Here is a 23,113-nt window from a genome sequence, read left to right as displayed (position 1 = left end):
GCCTTCAATTGGAGGATATCACCCGTATGGACTGGCCAGCATTCTCACCGGACTTGAATCCAGTAGAGCACGTGTGGGACATGCTTGGCCGAAGAGTTGCAGCCCGTCAACCTCCTCCTACATGTCTACCGGAACTTCGGAGAGCATTGCTTTTTGAGTGGTGTAATATTCCCCAAGATCAGATCGATAATTTGATACTCAGCATGCCTAGGCGTTGTACGGACTGTATTGCATCGTCTGGGAGACATACAATGTATTAACAATTATACCAACCATATAATATTGGTTTTTTGTAAATAAGTTTTTTTTTGTAATTTGCTCCAGGGAGAAAAAATCGCTAATTTTTTTAATAATATCAAACATAGCATCTTTTTTTTTTGCTCTTTACCTTTTGTTTAATAAATAAGCTTTACAAATAAGTCAAATTTGTTTTGCTTCTAACTCTTCCTTTACCTTATCTTTAATTTATGGACATGAGTGTATTTTATTATTCTTTTTAAGCAATGTACTAGATATATCGATTTCAAGGCCATCAAGTATTGGGCAGATGTAAATTGATTTGATACTTGTAGGTATCTAGTTAAATAGGAATTGTCACACACAACGACACAGTAAGGAATTGTAAGCTGAAACTAGGCGAGATAGGAAAGGTGTATAAACTTAAAAATAGCTGTTACAAATTTAGCATAAACCTTACGAGGTGTTTTTAAGCATTTTATTACAGAGAAAATATTATTGCAGGACGAACAAATATTATTACAGAAATAAGGAACAGATGCGTTTGATATGGCAGGTTTCCTGATGAGATTCCCCCGATTGATATAACTTGTTCTGATGACAGCTAATGAGGTGGCGGATTTGAGGGTTTCCTGGCCCTCTTTCACTATCACCAAGCCACTTCGGAGAGCTTTCGGCTGGGCATATTTTAAACGCCCTCTTACCGCAAGGATACTAATACTTAAAAACATCCAGGCCTTCTTCCAGATTTCAGCCCGCGCCTAAGGCTTTAGAAGCACCATTTCTAGAGGCCAATCCGAAAAATCATTATACTTGGTTATTAAAAAAGGACACCGAAACGTTTTTTTGAAATTACGTATATTAAAAACTATTATCAAATACATGTACTTTCAATAAATTAGTGTGCTTATTTTCACAGCATTTTGAAAAGTGGAGAAAATCCCTTAACTACTTTGTAAGGTATTTCTCCCACTTTCCTAGCGTGCCTTCGCGGTGTAGTGGTTCTGCACGCTGGGCCGGTATTCCAGAGGTCCGTGGTTCGATTCCCGGCGAAGGCGTTTGCTCATTTTTCATCACTCCGGTTTCCAAAACAATACCTAATGTCTCTACAGTGGCGCCCGAACTAAAAGGTTGTTGGATGAGGTTTCTCCACACCCAGGATTTGGAGATTGGGTCCCCTGAAAACCCCAGTTGCCCCTTGAAAAGGGGAGTATGTAAGGTACTTCTCTCACTTTCCTAGCTTGTCTTCGCGGTGTAGTAGTTCTGCACGCTGGGCCGATATTCCAGAGATCCGTGGTTCGATTCCCGGCAAAGGCGGTTGCTAATTTTTCATCTCTCCGGCCTCCAAAAAAATGCCTAATGTCTCTTCAACATAACAGTTTTGTATTGTAATCGATTATCTAATTGATATTAACATTTTTGTTTTCAGATCAGCAGTCAAAACTATAACAAGTAGTGCATTTATTAATTTAAGATGATTTTTAATTACGGCGAACAAATTACTTAAAGTTGGCTTTTTTTCCCACGAAACTTCGGAACTGGAAAGCACACTTTACAGGAGATAAATGTGAAAGAAATGAATTCGCCATGAAAGAAAATCGCGGCGAACGGTGGAGGAGGATTACTAGTAGTCATTTCTTAAAAGATCCGAACCTGAATTAGATCATCTGAACTTTCCGTTTCCTTTATCGTCACTAAAGAATTTCGATAAAGAACTTTCAGGACTACCAGAATCATTTATAGAAAATTCAGATTCGCTATCTGATCCAATATCAGAATTATATTTTGGGAACAGCTTCAGTATAGCCCACCTTTAAAGTTTGGCGAATTTGTTTTGGCGCCAAAGCACATGAAATACGTTGTTTTGAAAAATGGTTGCCATCCAGATTTTCGACGAAACTCCGTGTTTCAAAAATGGCGGCCATCTTGATTTCACCAGAAATCGTGGATAATAGAAATAAATTTACGACCATTATACATGATTTTAAAAGAAAGAAATATTAAGGAATGATTGATGAAAATGATTAAGGTTAAAAGGATGTAATTTTAAAAATAATGCCTTAAAATCTCACCTTTGCTTGGCTTTCCCAAATGTAAGATACCTTTGCATGGTATCTATTATCCACGATTTCTGGTGGATAATAGATACATTTTTCACAAGTTTTATTCTTCAATAATCCACAATCCATAAAAAATTCTCTAAAAAGTTCATACTCTCTTGTTAATTCATACTTAAAATATCTCTTTGGAATGCATGGCTTTCCCAAACTTTTACGCTTGTTCGAAAACTCCCACTTTAAATTTTCCTTTAAAATCTCTCGATACTTAATTACAACATCACTAACAGCAGGTTTAGAGCAATCCATAACTAAATGCAAAAATCTGATCTCCAAAACAGTATTCTCCACAATAGCTGAGCGTTAAACAATCGCCGAAAATGGTGTTACGAATTTTGTGTGGAATAGTTAATTTTAGTACAATTCTAATTAAAAAAGTGTTGTATTTCTCCGTGCAATGCAGCGCGAGATAAATTTTAAGAGAAGCTTTGCCGGAAAAGTAAGAATACATTGCCACGTGCATTTAACTATGAGTAAATGGATATCTCGGTAATTTGTATTGAAATTGAATAAATGTAACTGACTTCTATATTAGCTGTAACCGTAATTCCATCCTCTTGTTTACATTGTGTTTGGCGAATAGTATGGGTTACCACATCATATCTTTTATCGCCGCTCTTGGCGATATTTTTTGGTTAAAATTCTGGGTGGGCTATACTGAAGCTGTGCCATATTTTGTTATAAGCTATTCACTGTCACCTATCATTCCTTTATTTCATAAAAAAACTGGGAAGTAATGCTATTCGCAAAGCCTAATACACTGAACACGTGCCAACAGACTCGTTGAATTTCCTAATGAAAAGCGGTAAAACTTAGCTTTGAACTGATTTTACAATCCAATCTCTCCTGGACTACTAGAAACATCTATTACAAACAAATAACAAATGAAAAGCCGGGAAAATCAGTGATTTAGTGTTGGAAAATACATTTCCCGAGCGATGTGCGAGCAAATAAAATAAGTCCCTTTTCGTCGCAGCTGAACGGCGTCGGGTAAAATAGTTAAGTGGAAAACTGTGAAGAAGAGAAGTGCCTTAAAAGTTCATGACAAAGAAATTTCTAAATTAAGAATTATTATCCAAAGTAAAATCTGAGGAAAGGATGGCTTTCTAAAGGAACAGAGGGTTTTTTAAGAGAAATTAATATCTTGCTCATGTTGCACCTGAGAAAAACTATGAAAACTTTGGAATTATTAACTTTGCGGCCACCTGTGTACTGAAAGCAGTCTTTAAAAGAATTTTTATATTTATTCATCATGTAAAGATTATGTTAATTTTATTAACAGTTAAATTTTGAGTTAAACTTCAATTTTCCTATCGCTTCTTAATTTCAACTTACCACTTCCGGCCAGAACGCAGTTTTGGAATCACGTCTGAATGCTAATGAGGAAGAGCGGTATTTAACCGCGAAGTTCTACTGTGTTAGTGAGAGAGATACCAGATATTCTAGCTAGCACGCGTCCGCCTTTTTAGGCTACTCTCTCATAAGTTATTATTACGCTCGACCGCACTTTAGGCCCTTGATAGCTTCGCAATCAATTAGCGTTAAGAGGCCAACTCTGTTGTTAGAATTTTGATAGCTTCGGCTATATCTCTTTAGTTAAGATTAGTTTAGTTTAATTCTTAGTTTCTTAAGTTCAAGCCCCAGTGTCGGTTTTATTGTACTAATTCAAGACGGAGTTTTGTTAAACTTAGTTGGAATATTAAAGGGTTATTTCACTCTTCTGACTTGTTGTTTCCTACCTCACGAACTAAAGCGATTATTTGCTTACTAGTTCTTAAGATTCTTCACATTCATCTGTAACTTAGAAGTACACAGTGGGGAATCTTACTATCCTCAAACCTCTTTTTTGAGGCTGTTACATGTAAATGCTGTACGTAAGTAAATTATTCAAAATCAAGCCTTGGAAAAAGAAAAAAAATAATGAATTCTGATTTTAGTATTAGTTACTCATTTCTCAAAGAAACATCAAAAACATTTAAGTGCAATGCTGCACTGTTTTAGTTTTTACTATGGAAGTTAATCAAAGTGTAATGATTAAAAATATTTACAGGGTGGCACAGGAAAACGGGAACTATTGAAAAACCCAATAAAAATAGAAGAAATCCAACAAAAATGTTTTGTTGGCAGCAGTTAAACCACTACAACCTGTCTTTTAAGAGACAGTAATTCAAATGATCAAAGTCTGAAACTTAGGACCTGTAGGTAGAATGCTCCTGTACTTATTAATTTTTACAATTTTGCTGAGGTTCTTCACTGATCGCTGCAACATCTCGTTTGGAATACCACGAATTTCATCTTGAATTCTTTGTTCCAACTCATCCAGTGTCCTTGCCCGAATCGTGAGGACGCGACTTTTCAGGTAGCCCCACAAAAAGAAAGTCACAAATGGAGAAATCTTGTAGCCTTGCAAGCACTTCTGGGTCGTCCTGTCTGTTTATTTTTAGATCAAATCCAGTCTCTTCGAAGTTTTAATCTAAAATTTTTGCATATGTATCGAAGGAACTCGATCATAACTTGAAAAAACGCCGGAACTGCCTCTGCGCACAATATCATTCTTTCTGTAAAATAATTATATGGCGAGAGCACACTTGTTGACTGTTTGTAGTAATTACTTTTTTACCATTCATTGGGTCTTTACATAATCATTCATGGAGCATTAAATCCAGAGTTAAGTGATGATTCCCCTTCGTTAAAATCAATACACACAAATTTATTTACATACTAGCGGAAGTACCCGATGCCAATTAAGTTAGATGGAGAGTAATGCATTATTTTACTCACGACCTCATTTGAAAATTCGGATAATAGCATATTACATGTCAGAAGGAATATGATGCGGCATTGTAACTCATAACAAATGCCAAAGAAACAAAGTAATATTCAATACATGTACCACAACTGACTACGTAATCATAGAATCATATGGTATATATATCTATATGACATATATAATTGCCATTTGGGTTAGCATATATATCTATATGACATATATAATTGCCATTTGGGTTAGCAAAAATAAAAACAAATACATCATTATTTTGGACAAAATGAAACATTTTGAGCGATATGGAACCCACATAGAAATTTCAGTAGAAAAATAAACTAATTCTGTCTCATTATGGCAAGCAACAATCATTATGGCAAGCAATATCAGCAACAATGGCAAGCAACCATTGTTGCTGATATAAGCACTGTTACCAGTCGGAAAAGGGCGAAAATTCCTTTTAAGAGTCCATGTCCTTTTAAGGGTTTTAATTAATACCTATGATTTTAGCTACTTTTTTATGGAAAAAAGTGAATGTCCACCTTTTCCAGGACCCAGAAAAGAATTGAAGAAAGTTTACTGGTTATTAATTGACTGACTGGTTATTAATTAACTGACTGGTTATTAATTAATTGACTGGTTATTAATTAATTGACTGGTTAAAAATTAACTGAGTTATTAGCGAACAAACACACACACAGACTTTCTTCTTTATACATATATGAATAATACAATGGTTACAAGCATTATTATTAGGCTCATACCTTCGTTACTATTAGGCTTAACACTTTCGATCTTCCATGAAACTAAAGTTATAAAACATCAGAGATAGGAAGCTCGGAGCGCCACCTAACGGCGGGAGCTATCAATTCATAACACTGTTCCACTGATCCATGACTATTAAACGGCGAGATTGCTTACAGCTTAAAGTCCCTGTTCCGCAGTGCTTGTCAACTGCACATGGCTGCCACTACTCATTTCAAAAGTTCCTATTTTTCTGCGTCACCCTGTACTATGCTGCCTTACGGGAAGGTCCGAACCTTCTTGTTCCTTCCTCTACACGAAGTCTCTGTCTTTCAGGCGGTCTACTCTGTCTTTCAGGCGGAGCTCATAGCAATCAGAGCAGCTCTTCTCCACCTGAAGAATAATCACACAGTGACCAATATCATCTACACAAACTCAGCCTCAAGCCTCGCTGCGATAGCTGGAATTCGTTCTCGCAGTCCTATCGTCAGCAGCATTAGAGACATTCTAATACACATGCCTGCTTCGCAAAGACCCTCACTCATCTGGATGCCCGCTCATACGGGAATAGAAGGAAATGAGAGAGCAGATGTTGTCGCAGAGGAAGCAGCGGATTCATCCACTTTGCGAGAAGTCCCGACCCTTAGGTCAGTCTCGGAACTAAAGAGTCGGACATTCCATCAGCTCCTAAGAATACGGCAAGAACGTTGGAATCAAGCCTGCACAGGGAGACGTGTTTACAATCTCATTCCCAAGGTCAAGACAACAATCCAAACTAATAGCAATTACATGACGTATTTCCTCACTGGTCATGGGCCCTTTCCTTCATACCTCTGCTGCTTTGGCTTGAGAGAGAATGGTAACTGTGAATGTGGGGAGGAGGGTCATCCAGATCATTTTGTGTTGTCCTGCCCACACACAGCACTTAACAGCGTCAGGCAACCAGGAGCCAGATTCTGGCCAAATTGGTTCCAGAATCTACAAGTAACAGAGTTGCCCAGCGGAAACTGAAAACTATATTTGACTACTGTACTAGCAATTACTTTTCTGACACTGGAAGATAGTAGTCATAAAAGTCTATATAAGCTAACTCAATATGTCAGCAACAGAGTATGTGATATGTATGTTCAATATGTAATTTTGTATTTATGTTGTGCCAGGTTCTCATACATAAAGTTCGTACTGTATCTGAATGCTGTAATGTATCTGCACATGTTTATATCTTTTACTTATGGTACATAATTTATACTAAGGATCACGCGTACCTCAATGGCATGCTTCTTGTAAACTTTAACTATCATGATAACGTATATGTATGGGTGTATATATCAATATGAGCGAGAGTATGTATACTTTTATTTGTTCCGGTACATCTATGTATGTAAGTGTGTATACATCTGTATATGAGTTTGTATTTATATGTATATACATATATTTTGATTGTACTCTTTTTCAAGTGCCTTGTATGCACATGTATATATTTCTTTCTACATTGTTGTACTCTTCTTCAAGTGCCTTGTATGCATATGTATATCTCTTTTTTTGCATTTTATAAATGTCGTCTGCTCAGCCTGGGCTGCCCAGGGCTGCGGCCTGGTAGCTAGTGGTTGACTCCAGTCGAGTTGGTAACCAATTCTGCATGGATATATCTAAACCCGGGTTGGAAGCCAACTCGGCGGTTTACCTTACCTTCCTCTACACGACTATTCAGACAGAAATAGAAACTAAAATAGAGGAAGAAATAGGTTACTTCTTACACTTACTTGTTATGACAGAAATCTGTTTTCATAAACCGTATCCATGCAAACATAATACCATAGTGCAGAGCAATTGCTATGAAGAAATACGTCAAGAAGAGAGAAGCGAAAAGTCCCAAGGCAAGTACTCGTGCGGTGATCTCAAAGAATCGCCAAAGGGCCACAACAATGGTACTGCAAATAGACATGTTCTTTTTATGTTTCAACGATTTACGGTTTGCTCGTTCGAATGCAGCAAGACTTGAAGCCATAGCTATCACAGATACGAACATGGTGAATAATTGTAACAATTCTAGAAGAAAAAGTGAAGTTATTAATAAATAGAAGTACAAATTTAATAACTGCTAGTAAAATATCAGTGATATTTGGCTATTTAATATATAAGTGAAACTGTAACAAAAAGCAAAAATTTACGTCCGGGAATTTAATTTTACGAAAGAACTTTCTATTTTGAAGTAGATAAAATGCGCAGGTTTTGAATTTTACATGAATTATACAGTAAATAAATTATTTATCGAGATAAATAATTTATTTGCTACTGACAAATGCTTTAGAGAAAATGAGTTAAAAATTTTAAGTGGAGAAGAGTCCAGAAGAATGATTAGTTTAAAAGCAGAAGTTCATATTGATACGAATAGAACATTACAAAAATTTAAAAGAAAATTCTGATGGACTGTTTATAAAATAATTTTTCTGTTCTTATTTATTTCTGCTCTTATTATTTATTATTTTTCTGAGCATATTCGTTATTATTAAGAACATTACTTTTAATATATCCCTCAGGGATTCACTTCTTGTGAGTACGGGTGTGGCAATCCCCAGGTACCCTATCCCTTCAGGGGATCATTTTCTTGGTAAGATGGGTGCACGATCCTGGAGCCCCAGTGATTTTTTCTCTTTTCCATCTTCTCTCCTCTGAGCTGAAGCTTTTCCCCTTCCATTCTCCCTTGTGGTTTTCCTCTTAGGAGGTTGAGGCTCGTCATGAGAAACTGAAACAGCCCTTGTCTCTAGTTTTTGAGTGGCGAAAAAACTGCCCACGTGTGTGCAGTACGCGGAGACCCGTGTCGCTGGAAAGGAGGGTCCTGGTAATTGAGGGGCAAGGTACTGTCCCCAACACGCTGCTCTGCTTCAGCTAAATGGGGGGCACCTTGTCGTCCTCAAGGATGTCTATCGGCTTGTCACTAGTCTTTGTGTCAGAGTTTGCGGATAAGCTATCGGGAGTACCTGCTTTGGGGAAAGCCGACTGTGGGGCTTCAGATTGCGTATAGGTCCGTCTAGCCCTGACGCAGGAATCTGTGTTCCCTCGTTCGGCTCCATGGTGGGCGGGCAGTCGGACCCGAATCTTTTCGCTTTCGATCATGGCTTCTCTTTTCATCGTAAAAAAATCCGAGTCAAAGGAAAACACCCAAGATATTGAGATTATTGGCAAATCTGTTAACAAGAAAATCCGTACCGATGCAAATGCCAAAGAAACTATTGATTGTTCGCGCTTTCTTGTTGCTTCCAGTACCTCTGGAGAATTAGAAATGATGTCTTCTTTCCTGGTAAGCAAATACATTCATTTATGCATATGCATATGTGAGCCATGGAACGTAAAGCGTCTCCATTCTGGAGACCTGCTTATTGATACCGTTTCGGCCACCCAGTCTGCTTCACTTTTACGTCAAACCAAACTTGGACAAGTAACTATATCTGTGTCAGTGCACAAAACACTCAACATCTGTAGAAGCTTGAAATCGGAAATCGACCGTCTGTTTGTTTCAGAGACCAAAAGGTTTGTGCTGCTAAGCGGATCAAGATGCATAAGGAAGGTCAGTTGATTGACACAAAACACGTGATCCTGACCTTCAAATCGTTTGATCTGCAGAAGAATATAAAGGCTGGATATCTGAATTGCCCTATAAGATTTTATATTCCAAACCTTATGCGATACTTCCAGTGCCAGCGTTTCGGCCATTCCAAGATGTCCTGTCGTGGCAACCTGACGTGCGCTCGATGCTCGTTGGTTAGTCATGATAGTGATATTTACACCGCTGCGGCATTGTATATAAATTGCAAGGATAATCATCCAGCATTTTATCGTTCATGTCCAAAATGAAAAGCAGAAAAGGAAGTACAGACGGCAAAAGTTCCTAGGAATATCTGGTATGCTGAAGCCAGAAGGCTGGTTCAAAGTGCTCAGCTTCATTCATATATATGCTAGTGCCGTTAAATCAACTCGTACCATTGCCATCCAAACTTCCATAAATGCAAAGACCCAGCAGATTGCAAGCAAGGAAAAGGAAACTCCAATCCATGCCATACATACACACACACACACACACACACACACACACACACACAAAAAAAAAAAAAAAAGCAATCCAAAAGTAAACCCAAAATTGTAAAGTATTGTCAATGCTCATCACCCTGTATGCTTGGCAATACCAGGAAACAAACCTGAAACCGGAACAAGAAGCAAAACTTTGGAGGTTTTCGTTTGTCAGGAAGATAATCTCGCAAGTGAACGTCCCAGTGGAGGTGTAAGTCTCCTCACCTCACTTGACTATCCATCACATACACATCTTTTGACGACATCCCTCCAAGTTGTAGCTAATACGAGTAAATTTTCATATTGTAGTTTCAGTTGAAAGAATGCCAGAAAAGATTTCTTTGTGGGGCATTCACGAATTAGACTTCATCCAATTAAGGTTTCAGAGTTTAGCTAGCTTTGTCCTGTTTCTTTTTGAATCAAATAAGTATGGAAATGATAAGCAAGACGAAGTGTTTATATTCTTTTTCATTAAATGTTTTTCACCTGGTCGTTTTACCTTACATGGCAAAATATATAAATCTGGACATAGGCTTCTGTACGTATTTTAGATGCAAATCAGGTATAAAAGTAGAAGAAAGTTTTGGTTTGCTCTCCTAGAAAACAAAAAGAGCATTTTCCGGGACTTGGGAAAAAAAAAAAAAAAAAAAAAAAAAAAAAAAGGGAGAAGGAGTATTTTTCCAGAAATAAACTCTTTTTTAAATTGTAGAGTGAAGCTGGAAGACATAAAAAAAGAGCAGTTGCCTTTGCCGGGTCTCGAAGCCTGGACCTCTTGAACACGCGCCGAGTGTGCTACTGTTACACCACGAAAGCATGCAAAAAAGGAGGGAGAAAATACATTATATACTCCCACTTTTAAAGGGCGATTGAGGATTAGGGGACCCAATCGCCAAATTCTGGTGTTGAAGAGTCATCATCCACCACCTTTTAGTTCGGGCGCCATTGTAAAGTAACTTCGAATTTTTCAATGCCAGAAAACTGAAGAAATCCGCAATGTCTCCGCCGAGACTCGAATCTGGATCTCTCAAATACGCGCCGAATGTGCTAACTGTTGTACGACGAAAACATGCTGGAAGGAGGAAGAAAATACCTTATAAAATCAAAGTTCTGTTTAAAAGCTTTCATTAAATCTTTAGCTATTCCCTTCACATTTTAATGCAAATCTTCATTGAAGAAACTTGTGAGAATTTAGACACAAAACTACTGAATTTTTTATTGTTAATTGATAGAAGCATAGCGAATATTTTACTAATTAAACTCTTCTATATCCACATAAAAAGGTTTTTTTTTTTTTTTTTTTTTTTTTTTTTGCAGAAATCTCTTTACAGAGTTCAAATAACTTTACTAAAACTCTGCATGTTGTTTTAGGGGATTTTGCAGAGTCGGAATTATATAACTAGGATCAAAATTTCAAGGAAGAACGCCTGTACCCATTTGTTTTCCCGAGCGCACTAATACATTGCAAAGGCTCTAAATTTCACAAATAAATCTCACTTACTTTGTAATGTTAAATTGTATAGCTTTCAAAATATTTAGTATTGAAAGCATTTCACCTGATGGACAGGAATCGTAATGATTGCAACGGAATTTCTTCAACTTGTAGGGTTTATATTTATTTTAACTAACATTTATTTTAAGTTTAAACTATCTTTCCTGTCAAGCCTTACTTTCCCCTGGAACTGCCAATGCCAGAATATGTAAATTTGAGTAGAACGCGCAAGGATTCAAATTATCAGCGGAAGTATTATGATTTAAATAGAAGGAAACAAGTTCGGTGTGTGATATTCTTACTTCACGAGCGCGGAGGTAGTTAGCGAGAAATTGAAGAACCCCGCGTTTCGGCCTATGTGCTTGGCGGGAAGTAGTGTTAATCGTTCAAGTGAGCTTCAAGTCTGCTGAATTAGCAGCGGTATTGTGAAACGCGATGAGTTAGTTATTTTAGAGAGCCTCGTAGTTAGAATCTTGTCTTTAGTTTCTTTTCAGGTTATTATTTTTATTTGACCGCCGAGTTGGCGCCGTCTGTAAGCGTCAAGAGCACGCAATTGTAATTTATTACGTTGAATAAAAAGGGACTTAAACCCTTCACAAGACTCGGTGTTTTATCCAGTTTCCACAGTCACCTCTTAATTGCGTGCAAGTTGGAGGCGCGCAACGTTACATTGGCGCCCGAACACTTATCGAACTGAAATGGCCGAAAATTGGATGGAAGCCGCTGGACAACACCAAGAAATGACAAGCGAGTTAGAAGGATTTGGATACCTGGTCCAGACCTTGAGAGCGTCAATCAAGCCAAACGTCCATTTCGACGGAAAAAATTCGGTGGCGGTATTTCTAGAAGGTCTAGAAAACCACTTTCAGCTCTACCCTGTGCCTGAAGACAAAAAGTTGCCATCGCCCCATCAGCACTAAGAGGACAGGCCGCGCTATGGTGGAAAAATATAGGCAAATATTTATTAGGGGAATTTGGAAGCCAGACATATACATTTGAAAATTTCAAAAAATCGTTAGTAAAGGCCTTCCCCATAGTGAAAGATCGCGCACGGCTGGAAGCCGAACTATATAGTTTCTATCAACGGGATATAGCAGAATTGACGGACTTTATTCTACGAAAAATCAAGCTAACGAATATGCTGTATGGAAAGAAACCCGATGCGGAGATTATTGAAATAATATTACCAAGATTGTTACCCGCTGTTCAAGACTACTTTGAAATTAGAAACCCAAGCACAGTGCAGGAACTCTTCGAATTGGCGGTGAAGTTTCAAAATCGCAGAATAGCGGAAAAAGCGAGAGGGGAAACATATTCTCAAAGTACCCGAAGGAAATCTTCAAAGGAGGAAACCAGAAATGGAAATCGCTCTTATGGGGGAAAAAGCTATCAAGCTAACGCATCGAAACTCGAAGGTCAAGGCCCAAAAAGAAAATTTGAAAATAAACATCCGCGTACCCAGAAGACACAGATTGAAAGGAAAGCTTTAAACGAGTAGAGGGGCCTGTGAAAGGGAGGGTCCAGACCCCGGAAGTTTTAAAAAAACCCTCAAATAGACATTTAAATACGGTCATCGTAAAAAACTCACAGCTACCAATTATACAAGTCCTGGTTGGCGATGTACCAGTAGAAGCCCTCATCGATACAGGAGCAGAAGGAAATTTTATGAGTGAAAATTTCTTCAAAAAGAATTTTTATAGGGTACGATTATTTAAAACCAAAAATACGGAAATTATAGCGGCGCAAGGAAAAACATGTCACTGCATCGGGAAATTATCATTAAACTTACAGGTAAAACAGGAAAGTCTCAAAGTATTAATTTTTGTGGTGAAAGATCTGCAACATTCTCTTATATTAGGTATGGAGTTTTTAAGGGCCGCGAGGGCCAAATTAAATTTTCAAGATAGTTCCGTGGTGTTGGAGATGGACCAGAGGGTGGTGGAACCTGTGGAGACACCGCAATTGGACCTTAGCCATCTGAATGACCATGAAAGGAAAGCAATACAGCAAGTGGTGAGTAATTTTTCTCATTTGTTTTCAGAAAAACGAGGAAACTGCCAAATAGTGACGCACAAGATTCAATTAAATGCCGAAAAACCTTGTAGGACTAAACCTTATCGGTATGACAAACAGAAAGACGTAATCATCGAGGAACATATTCAGGAGATGTTAAAGAATAAAATAATAACGCCCATAAATAGTGAGTACGCGAGTCCAGTCGTACTATGTAGGAAAAAGAACGAGTTTCCTCCTTCGGATAAAAGGGCTTGGCGATTTGCTATTGATTACAGAAAACTAAATAGTATTACCAAATTTCCAGTTTACCCTTTGCCGGTTATAGACGAGATCATTAGACAGATCAAATCGACAAGATATATGTCTACTTTGGACTTAACGTCTGGATACTATCAAATAGCTATGAGACCCGAAGATATACATAAAACCGCGTTTATAACAAAATCGGGCACTTATGCATTTTTACGCATGCCTTTTGGGTTGTGTGGGGCCTCATCAACATTCCAGAGAGCTATGGACATTGTTCTAAAGCCTGTCCCAGGAAAATCAACTTTAATTTATCTAGATGATATAATTATAACGAGTAGTACGTTGGAACAACACATGAATGATCTAGAACAAGTTTTTAAATTATTAAAAGAAGCCGGTCTTACAATTAACGCCTCAAAATGCAAGTTCGCAACTAAAGAACTTAAATATCTCGGTTATAAAATTTCGCAAAAGGGTATAGAAACGCAAGATTCAAAAATAAAAGCTATTAAGAATTTCCCACCGCCAAGAAACTTTCTTCGTTCCTTGGGTTATGTTCTTACTATCGATCGATCTTTCATAAAAGATTTCGCTAATATTGAACCACTCTTAGTAATCAAAAGAAAAAGGGCTAAATTTACGTGGACAGCGGAAGCTAACACAGCTTTTGAAAGATTAAAAGAAGCGCTTATTAATGCCCCTGTTTTAAAATTCCCGGAGGGGGACGAAAACCTGGAAATTGCAGCAGATGCGTCAGACTATGCGGTGGGTGCGGTTCTTATGCAAAATAACCATCCGCTGGCATTTTTTAGTAAAACATTGAATCAGACACAAAGGAATTATACAGCTACAGAAAGAGAAACATTAGCCGTATTAATTAATGGCTGTACACAAATTTCGAGTTTATTTCGGCAAATCGCCAGTAACAGTTTTTTCGGATCATGCGGCTGTTGGTAGACTTTACTCGGGGAAAAACCTAACGCCCAGGTTAATAAGATGGGCTTTAAAACTCCAAGAATATAATATCACAATAAAATATAAACCGGGTAAGGAAAACAATGTAGCTGACGCACTTTCTCGTATAAAACTGGACGATGAAGGAAATGAACTTAAATGCGCTGTGTTAACTTAAAAAATTTTAGATTCTAGAGATACGGTTATTACTGAACTGAAAGCTGATCCTGAATTTGGAAATATCTATGCTTATTTGAAAGACCCCGAAAGCTTTGAGCACACAGATATCGATGCGATAAGAAATAGAGCAAAAACCTATGAAATAATAGATAATTTATTATTTTATACGAAAACAACAAACGAAAATCTTGAATATAAACCAGTCATCCCAGCCTCGCTTCGATTAAGCATTTTGAAGGAGTTGCACGAAGCAAAAACAGCGGGCCACCTAGGGGTCAGAAAGACTATAAAAAGGGTATGCGAGTCGGTATATTTCCCGCAATTATACGAAATAGTAACGGCGTATGTCAGGTCCTGCAATCAATGTCAGTTAATAAATGATATTAATTGCAGCCCGGCCGGGTACTTAAATAGCATTCGCGCTACATTTCCGAATGAAATTTTAGGCATAGATCTTCTTGGTCCCTTCCCCCAGAGCGAGTTAAATAAAAATCGTTTTCTTTTAGTAATAGTAGATCATTTTTCAAAATGGACAGAAATTGTTCCACTTAAACGCGCGTCAGCCAAAACAGTCGCAGATGCATTCTTACATAGATACATTTTAAAATACGGTGCACCGATAAAAGTCATTAGCGATAACGGAAAACAATTCATTAGTCAAATATTTGAAAACATATGCAATGGACTTGGCATACGCCATATCAAAATAGTTCCGTATAGACCACAGGCTAACATAGCAGAAAGAGTTAATAAAAACATAGTAAAAATAATTCGCAGTTACGTGAGCACACATCACAAGCGCTGGGATGGCTAGATAAATGAATTAGCTTATGCTTTAAGAACGGCAAATCATGATACTACGGGGAAAACTCCAGCAGAATTATTCTTAGGCCGAAAATTAATTACGCCTTTAGATAAATTATTCTTTGTGCAACAAAGAGAGCAGGAGTTTAAACAAAAAGATGTGCAATAGCTAATTGATCAGGCGCTTAAAAGCTCGGATACGGCAAGAAATAGGCAGAAAATATATTATGATAGAAAACGCCTTGAAGCAGATTTTAAAGTTGGGGATAAAAGTATTGAAGCGGAAATTTTCTTTATCAAGTGCCCCAGACAATTTTACGGCAAAGCTAGCTCCAAAGTTTGAAGGCCCCTATGTAATTCAGGAAATCAAAGGAGTAGTCTTATATCTTAAGAACGAGAGAGGGGAAATCTGTAAACCAAGTCCCGACCAGGTGAAAAAATACTATAATCCAAATGATTTTGAAATCCTTAAAAGTTTCTTGCAGGACTCAAGTCTAAACGAAATAGAAGGTCCAGAGACAACAACTATTTCACCACCCAAGAAACAGAGAACTGAAGAGAGACCTAGCCCTTCTACAACCCGGACGTCGGTATCAAAAAGAAAAAATAATTTTCAAACTCCAGCGTTTAAGAAAAACAAAAATACAAATGCACCGGGTAAAGAAACCGTGGTAAAGAGAAAAACACCACCTACAAAGGATTGCAGGAAAAATTATACATCAAGGAGAACGCGCACACGGCCACAGAGTCAGATGCCAGCAAGGCCGCCGTTCCGGAAACTGAAACGGCAACAGGAGGCACAAAAATACGAGGAACAAAAGAAATTCAAGGACTCCAGACCGGAGGACGTCAAGACCAGCCGTCCCAGGGAAAAAACGGAAATGCCAACAAGCAGACGATTACTCCGCCAAGAGGCCAGCATGTAGAGGACGCAAAAGAAGAAGTAATGTGGACGATACTCGGAGAGCAATAAGGAGAAGATTGACAATACTCGGAGGGCAATAAGGAGAAGATTGACAATACTTGACAATTGGACGATACTCGGAGGGCAATAAGGAGATGAAACCTCTAACTAGGGATCAATTTTGCCAAAAACGAATGACGGAGTTTCAAGCATCGAAAACTCAAAGATAAGTTAAAACCTTCTATAATTTTTTTTTCTCTTTTGTTCCGAAATGTTATGCATAAGTACGAAGTTCTATGTTTTGACGAAAGTCAATATGTCTCGGTTGAGACTTAGTTTTGTTTTACTTTATTTAGCTAAGGCAAAAGTATTATTTTCTTTAAGTGTAAAAGCTAAAAACAAGCATTTTCTGTTGGTCGAAAGACTAATTCTGTTATGTTAAAGCCAAAATTCGGCCGAAGATAAAAATAACTTCGGATTCTTGTATTAATAAGAATTTTAGTTTCAGTGCCGCCAGCTTGGCGAAGAATGAGTAAAGTAAAAATTTATTTTCTCTTATCCATTTTATGGTAAATTGTAAAAATCATATGTATTAAAATTTTGTAAATGTATGTAAATACTTGAATGTTATGTAAAAGTAGAATTTAGTCTAGAAGCATAAAATTGTAGATGCTAAAAGTGAATGCTTAAAAGCAATGAAGTCAAAATTTAAGTATTAAATTGTAGATAAAGTCACGCTTTAGAGCGAAAGCCTGCATGTTTAAAGATGAATGAGGGGGAAGTTAGAATGAATGTGTTTTGTAGGGTTCTCCACCTACATTTGAATTTTTAAGAATATTAAAGTAGCTCATTGAGTTGTAGAATGTCGAGTAAGGTGTGTCTATTTGGTCGTTGAACTCTAACAAATCATGGTGGTTAGGGGAAGTGTTGTAAGACTAAAACACGAATATTCCCGTTTGACACCACACACGGTGGAGAGCCAGGGTAAAGTTAAATTAATGCTTGAAAAATTGAATGAATGTGAAGTAAGCAATAACTAAGAAAAACGAATCGTTAAAAACAAAAATTTATTGTATCAAGAAAGTGTAAATTATAATGTATGTAGAAAGATACTGATACTTATTCCTTCCAGATGCTGGAAGGAAAGACCAAGATTGATTGATGAAGTCCAGGAAAAGTTGCTGTAAGAAGAGAGAGTTAAAACGAGCAACAGAATTTTAGTATTCAAATTGTTACATAAGATTTTTTTTTAGTAAACGAGGTTCTCGCCAGTTAGTTCAGAATTAGAGAAACTTACAACAGGTCGTTTGTAGGACCTGCTTCCAAGTTTTCCAAATACTGGCAGCGGCAAATGTAGGGTTTATATTTATTTCAACTAACATTTATTTTAAGTTTAAACTATCTTTCCTGTCAAGCCTTACTTTCCCCTGGAACTGCCAATGCCAGAATATGTAAATTTGAGTAGAACGCGCAAGGATTCAAATTATCAGCGGAAGTATTATGATTTAAATAGAAGGAAACAAGTTCGGTGTGTGATATTCTTACTTCACGAGCGCGGAGGTAGTTAGCGAGAAATTGAAGAACCCCGCGTTTCGGCCTATGTGCTTGGCGGGAAGTAGTGTTAATCGTTCAAGTGAGCTTCAAGTCTGCTGAATTAGCAGTGGTATTGTGAAACGCGATGAGTTAGTTATTTTAGAGAGCCTCGTAGTTAGAATCTTGTCTTTAGTTTCTTTTCAGGTTATTATTTTTATTTGACCGCCGAGTTGGCGCCGTCTGTAAGCGTCAAGAGCACGCAATTGTAATTTATTACGTTGAATAAAAAGGGACTTAAACCCTTCACAAGACTCGGTGTTTTATCCAGTTTGCACAGTCACCTCTTGGTTGCGTGCAAGTTGGAGGCGCGCAACGTTACAAACTGTTAGAACATTAAATCTCCATATTACCTGAAGATTCTTCTTCTAGTCTGCTGTCTTTCGTAACTATAGTTTTATAAAACTTTACTTACCTGTCGTGTCATAAAATTCAGGTGTTTCTATTTCAGATCGAGCAAATATGTATAATTGAAGCAGAAGTTGAGGTATATCTTCTAGAAAACATTCAAAAAGACGCAGTATTCCAGCATCAGCAGCTTCATTAATCATATCAGTAAGATATTTCTGTTCCTGCCGATGTTTTCCAACACTTTTCACGCCGTAGTATAAAGCGTCCAAATACCTGAATTGAAAAGAAAAGTCTAATATTAAGAATTAAAATATCTTAAAGTTTTAGTCCTCATTATATTTTACAGATAACTTGCATAATGTGACATGAACAATAAGTACACAAAATATCTTCTCCCATCCATAATATAGGGCTTAAAGTCAAAAACTACACTGCTTGACAATTGCTAAGGATAAGGAACAGTTATATTTTTCCGAATAATTAATAAAAGACAATGATTCTTGACTAACAATGATTAATAGAGATAGTGTGCATTTATTGTTATGCAAAATGGTACAGATATCGCCACATCAAAAAAGTAAGAAAATTAAAAACAAAAAAGATGCGCCTTGGACGACTTTCAAACAGCCACAAAAATTTGTCTTCTTGCCAGAATGGAACAGATATGTTGTAGAGACATTAGGTTATTTCGAAGCAGAAAAGATGAAGAATGAGAAATGCTCTCGCCGGGACTCGAACCATGGACCTCTCGAATACGCGTCCAGCGTGCTGACCACTACACGACGAAGGCATGCTAAGGAGATGGTAAAAATACCTTATAATGTGGAGCTCAGTAAGATTATAAGAGACATTAGGTATTTTTTGGAAGCAGGAGTATTGGAAAATGAGGACTTGAAAATTTTTCGGGTGTTTCGAAACCGGGAATCGAACCACGGACCTCTGGAATACGCGCATGCCTTCGTAGTGTGGTAGTCTGCACGCTCGGCGCGTATTCCAGAGGTCCGTGGTTCGATTCCCGGCAAAGGCGTTGCTCATTTTTTACTTCTCCTGCTTCCAAAAAAAAAAATACCTAATGTCTCTACAGTGGCGCCCGAACTAAAGGGGAGATGGATGATGATTCTCCACACCCAGGACTTGGCGACTGGGTTTCCTAAAATCCCCAGCTGCCCTTTAAAAGGGGGAGTATATAAGGTATTTCTCCCACCATCTCAGGGTGCCTTCGTGGTGTAGTGATCGGCACTCTAGGCGCGTTTCCAGAGGTCCGTGGTTCGATTCTTGGTTTCGAAATACCCGGAAGATTTTCAAGTCCTCATTTTTCATTACTCCTGCTTTCAAAAAAATACCTAATGTCTCTACAATCTTACTGAGGTACACATTATAAGGTATTTTTTCCATCTTCTTAGCATGGGTGTAGAGTTCAGCACATTCGATGCGTGTTCGAGAGGTCCGCAGTTCGAGTCCCGGAGAAAGCATTGCTCATTTTCCCTCTCTCTTGTTTCGAAATAACCTAATGTTTCTACAGTCGCCCCCGAACTAAAAGGTGGTGAATGATGATTCTTCACCACCAGGATCTGGCGATAGGGTCCCTTAAAACCCCAGTCGCCCTTTAAAAGGGGGAGTGTATAGGGCATTTCTCCCGCCTTCGTAGTGGGATGGTCTGCACGCTGGACGCGTATTCCAGAGGTCCGTGGTTCGATTTCCGGCGAAAGGCGTTGCTCATTTTTCACTTCTTCTACTTCCATAAAAATACCTAAAGTCTCTACAAGCTAAACACGGCAACTTTATAATTAAATGTAGTTGTCATGGTTTTGTTCAGCATCCAATATTCTTACATACAATTCCAGGGGAATTTTGAGTTTATAAAGGAAACGTAGTGGGACTTTATTGAAAATAATTAAGCAATGGCTTTTATTCAAAAACAATTAAAAAATCTAGTTTATTCCATAATAATTTGTGCTCTGTTTAGTCCATTTCAAATTAGAGCACCTTGTAAAGACATAAGTTATTTTTGGAAGAAAGAGATATGAAAAATGAGCAACGCCTTCACCAGGAATCGAACCACGGAACTCTAGAATAGACTCCCAGCGTGCAGACTACCACACCACAAAGGCATGCCAAGAAGGCGGGAGAAATACTTTATAACCTTCTATTTTAATAGTTAAATACGTTAAATATTACTGCCGATTTACATGTACTTAACTTTCTATGAATATTTCTGAAAGGGAAAAGAGAAGGTGTTTTTTACTATTATTTAAACCTTATAACTGATTTATTATAAAATGTAAGGATACTTATTAATTTTTTACCCTCAATTTCAACAATGCATATTCTAAAAATTATTGTTTAATACTTCCTTCTCATAGATTCGCTTTACAACACCTTTTAATAGATTGCTTGCTTTTCGGTACGAACAATTCTTGCTTAAATAGTTTAATAAACAAATTTGTCAAAAGAATTTCAGTTTATGTTTACAATTAAATGTTAAGGTTATTATATATTTAGATAATATTTATAATCATTATAAATTTAGATATATTTAATAACTAGATTTCTTCACAGTAACATTCACAGGAGTTTGTGAATAAATGAATCCTTCATTTCCAAATACATTTATAAATAATTTAATAAATATTTACACATTTTTACAAGGTTATGCATAAATACCTACTTATATTTTTCATTTTTGTAAAAATAAAATGATTAGTTCAAAATGGACAACTATTAAGATTCTTCCCTAAAAATTTTTAAAAAGTTCATGTTACAGTAGTATGTGAATGACAAAAATATCCTTTATTTGAAACATTTTGGTATTTCGAACATAAAATAAAAGTAGCGAATACTCACTTAAGGGTATCGAAAGACGTATACAATTTTAAAGGGACCGTAAGGTATTTTTCGCTCTTTAAGCAAACATTTTTTACTAAAATCTTTATTTTTGTTAGTCTAGTAGCTTAGAATTTTATAAAACAAAGTCATAATGAAATTGTTTTTGTAAGTTATCGAAAAATAACCGAGACGTGATTTTTACTTAAATGCCTCTAAACTATACAAATTGCTATCCAAAAATGAATGTTTCTTTTATGCGAAAGGGTCCCCGCTTTTCGGATTTGTATGGAACTGTCCCGTGTGTGGAAATATTATTAAAGCGCTGTCAAGGATGCTGTGGATGTAAACAAAAACCACCTCATCTGGAGAGCAAAGCCTGGGATCGCAGCAGCTTCAGTCGTAGTGCGGGGTTGGTCTCTTTTTACTTCTTTGTACGAAGTAAAAAGGAAAGTATTGTAATCGCGAAAAGTTTCAGGCAGCATATTTCAACGAAAATATCCATTTTGACCGCTATCGAATGCAATTTAACGATGTTTTTGCCTGATATCTGTACGTAAGGACAGAATGAAAGACTCGTTTCCTCCAAAAAAATTATAAAACTGCTTTAAAATTAATTCTGAAGAGAATTTCTCGTGGCGTCTGTACGAACGTATGTACGTACGTATCTCGCATAACTCGAAAACGAGTAGCCTCAGAACGTTGAAATTTTGTATCTAGAACTGCTATAACATGTAGATGTGCACCTCGTATTTTGGTTGCAATCGACCGCACCGTACGTATATAAATACCATATTTATACATATATCCACTCTGTTACGCGGCACAGTGATCTCAGTTTCTTTGCTCTTATATGTTTGTAAATTGTAAATTTTTTGCTTTAAAAATGATTAAATTCTGTTGTTCTTATCTCTCAGTTAAGGTTTTTATGCCTTTCGTAATTCTGGAAGCAATATTTGTACAATTATCAACAATTTAAAAGCTGTTTAAGTGCGGTTAAGTTTTAAAATAACATGGCTGACATATTTGTTTACATTTGAAATAGCAGAATTGCAGATTTGTTGCCAATCTGGAGAGACTAAGCTTCGCAACAAGAAAAATAACCCCTTCATTTATTATTGCGAATTAAATCATGCTTAATCCTCTCTGGAATTTTTTCAAGGAAATAAGTGTTCAAGATTTACTTCGTAATTTTTAATACAGATATTATGAGTTTTTATGTATTTTTGCCTTGTCGCAAAGTGAGAACTGAATTAATTAAATGAGAAATACTAAATTGTCTGTGAAAAACTGTTTCTTTTCTCTTTTGTTTGCTTAATTTCTTTCATACATCGTTTTAGCTTTATTATAGTATTTGAATAGAACATGTGGCAACGATAAGATAATTCTTCAAATGATATAAATTTTGTGCATTCAGAGTGTCTTTATAGTAAACAAATGTAGTGAATTTTAAAGAGTGCATTTATTTTATTGTGGTTTATGCGCTGTCGACGAAGTAGATTTTATTCAATCCAATCAATTTAAATGAAATTCAAGAAAAAAAATGCGTATAATTTAATATTCCATAGAAGGAAGTCATGTGGTGTACACATCAGATTTTTTTATTTTTACCTCCATGACTGAATTACCTCGGGAAGTATCTGCAGCACCATATGGTAAGGTTCTGGTGTCCCGTTTGCTCATTCCTGTCATGGCCTCTTATTTTAATACTATCAAGGGAAGGAGATTTCACCGCATACACAAGTTGTGATTTCTAATCAATTCAAGTTTAAACAAGAAGGTTTACTGAAACCTTGATAAGACTTTGTTGCATTTTCAGACGG

At 37.0% G+C, this 23,113-nt stretch overlaps 1 protein-coding gene across 3 annotated transcripts in view; it reads right to left on the bottom strand.

The window, feature by feature from the left end:
* LOC118193311 (XK-related protein 6-like) overlaps window positions 1-23,113 on the bottom strand; it is a 49,758-nt gene that overhangs the window by 9,645 nt on the left and 17,000 nt on the right. For all 3 annotated transcript variants that reach the window (XR_015042824.1, XM_085822873.1, XM_085822872.1), the window contains exons 2-3: window positions 18,532-18,740; window positions 7,626-7,911 (exon numbers count right to left, since the gene is read on the bottom strand). Coding sequence is in view for 2 of the 3 variants with exons in the window: in XM_085822873.1 (XP_085678999.1) it covers window positions 7,626-7,911; window positions 18,532-18,740 (495 nt within the window). In the remaining variant the exon portion in view is untranslated. The remainder of the gene's footprint in view (window positions 1-7,625; window positions 7,912-18,531; window positions 18,741-23,113) is intronic.

This window comes from Stegodyphus dumicola, chromosome 8 (genome assembly GCF_044657685.1).
Source record: "Stegodyphus dumicola isolate Sdum_Otavi_A_Nest chromosome 8, ASM4465768v1".
NCBI classification, from domain to species: Eukaryota; Metazoa; Arthropoda; class Arachnida; order Araneae; family Eresidae; genus Stegodyphus; species Stegodyphus dumicola.
The sequence above is the reverse complement of the archived record's forward strand: the minus strand, read 5'-3'. Positions and strand labels throughout refer to the sequence as shown.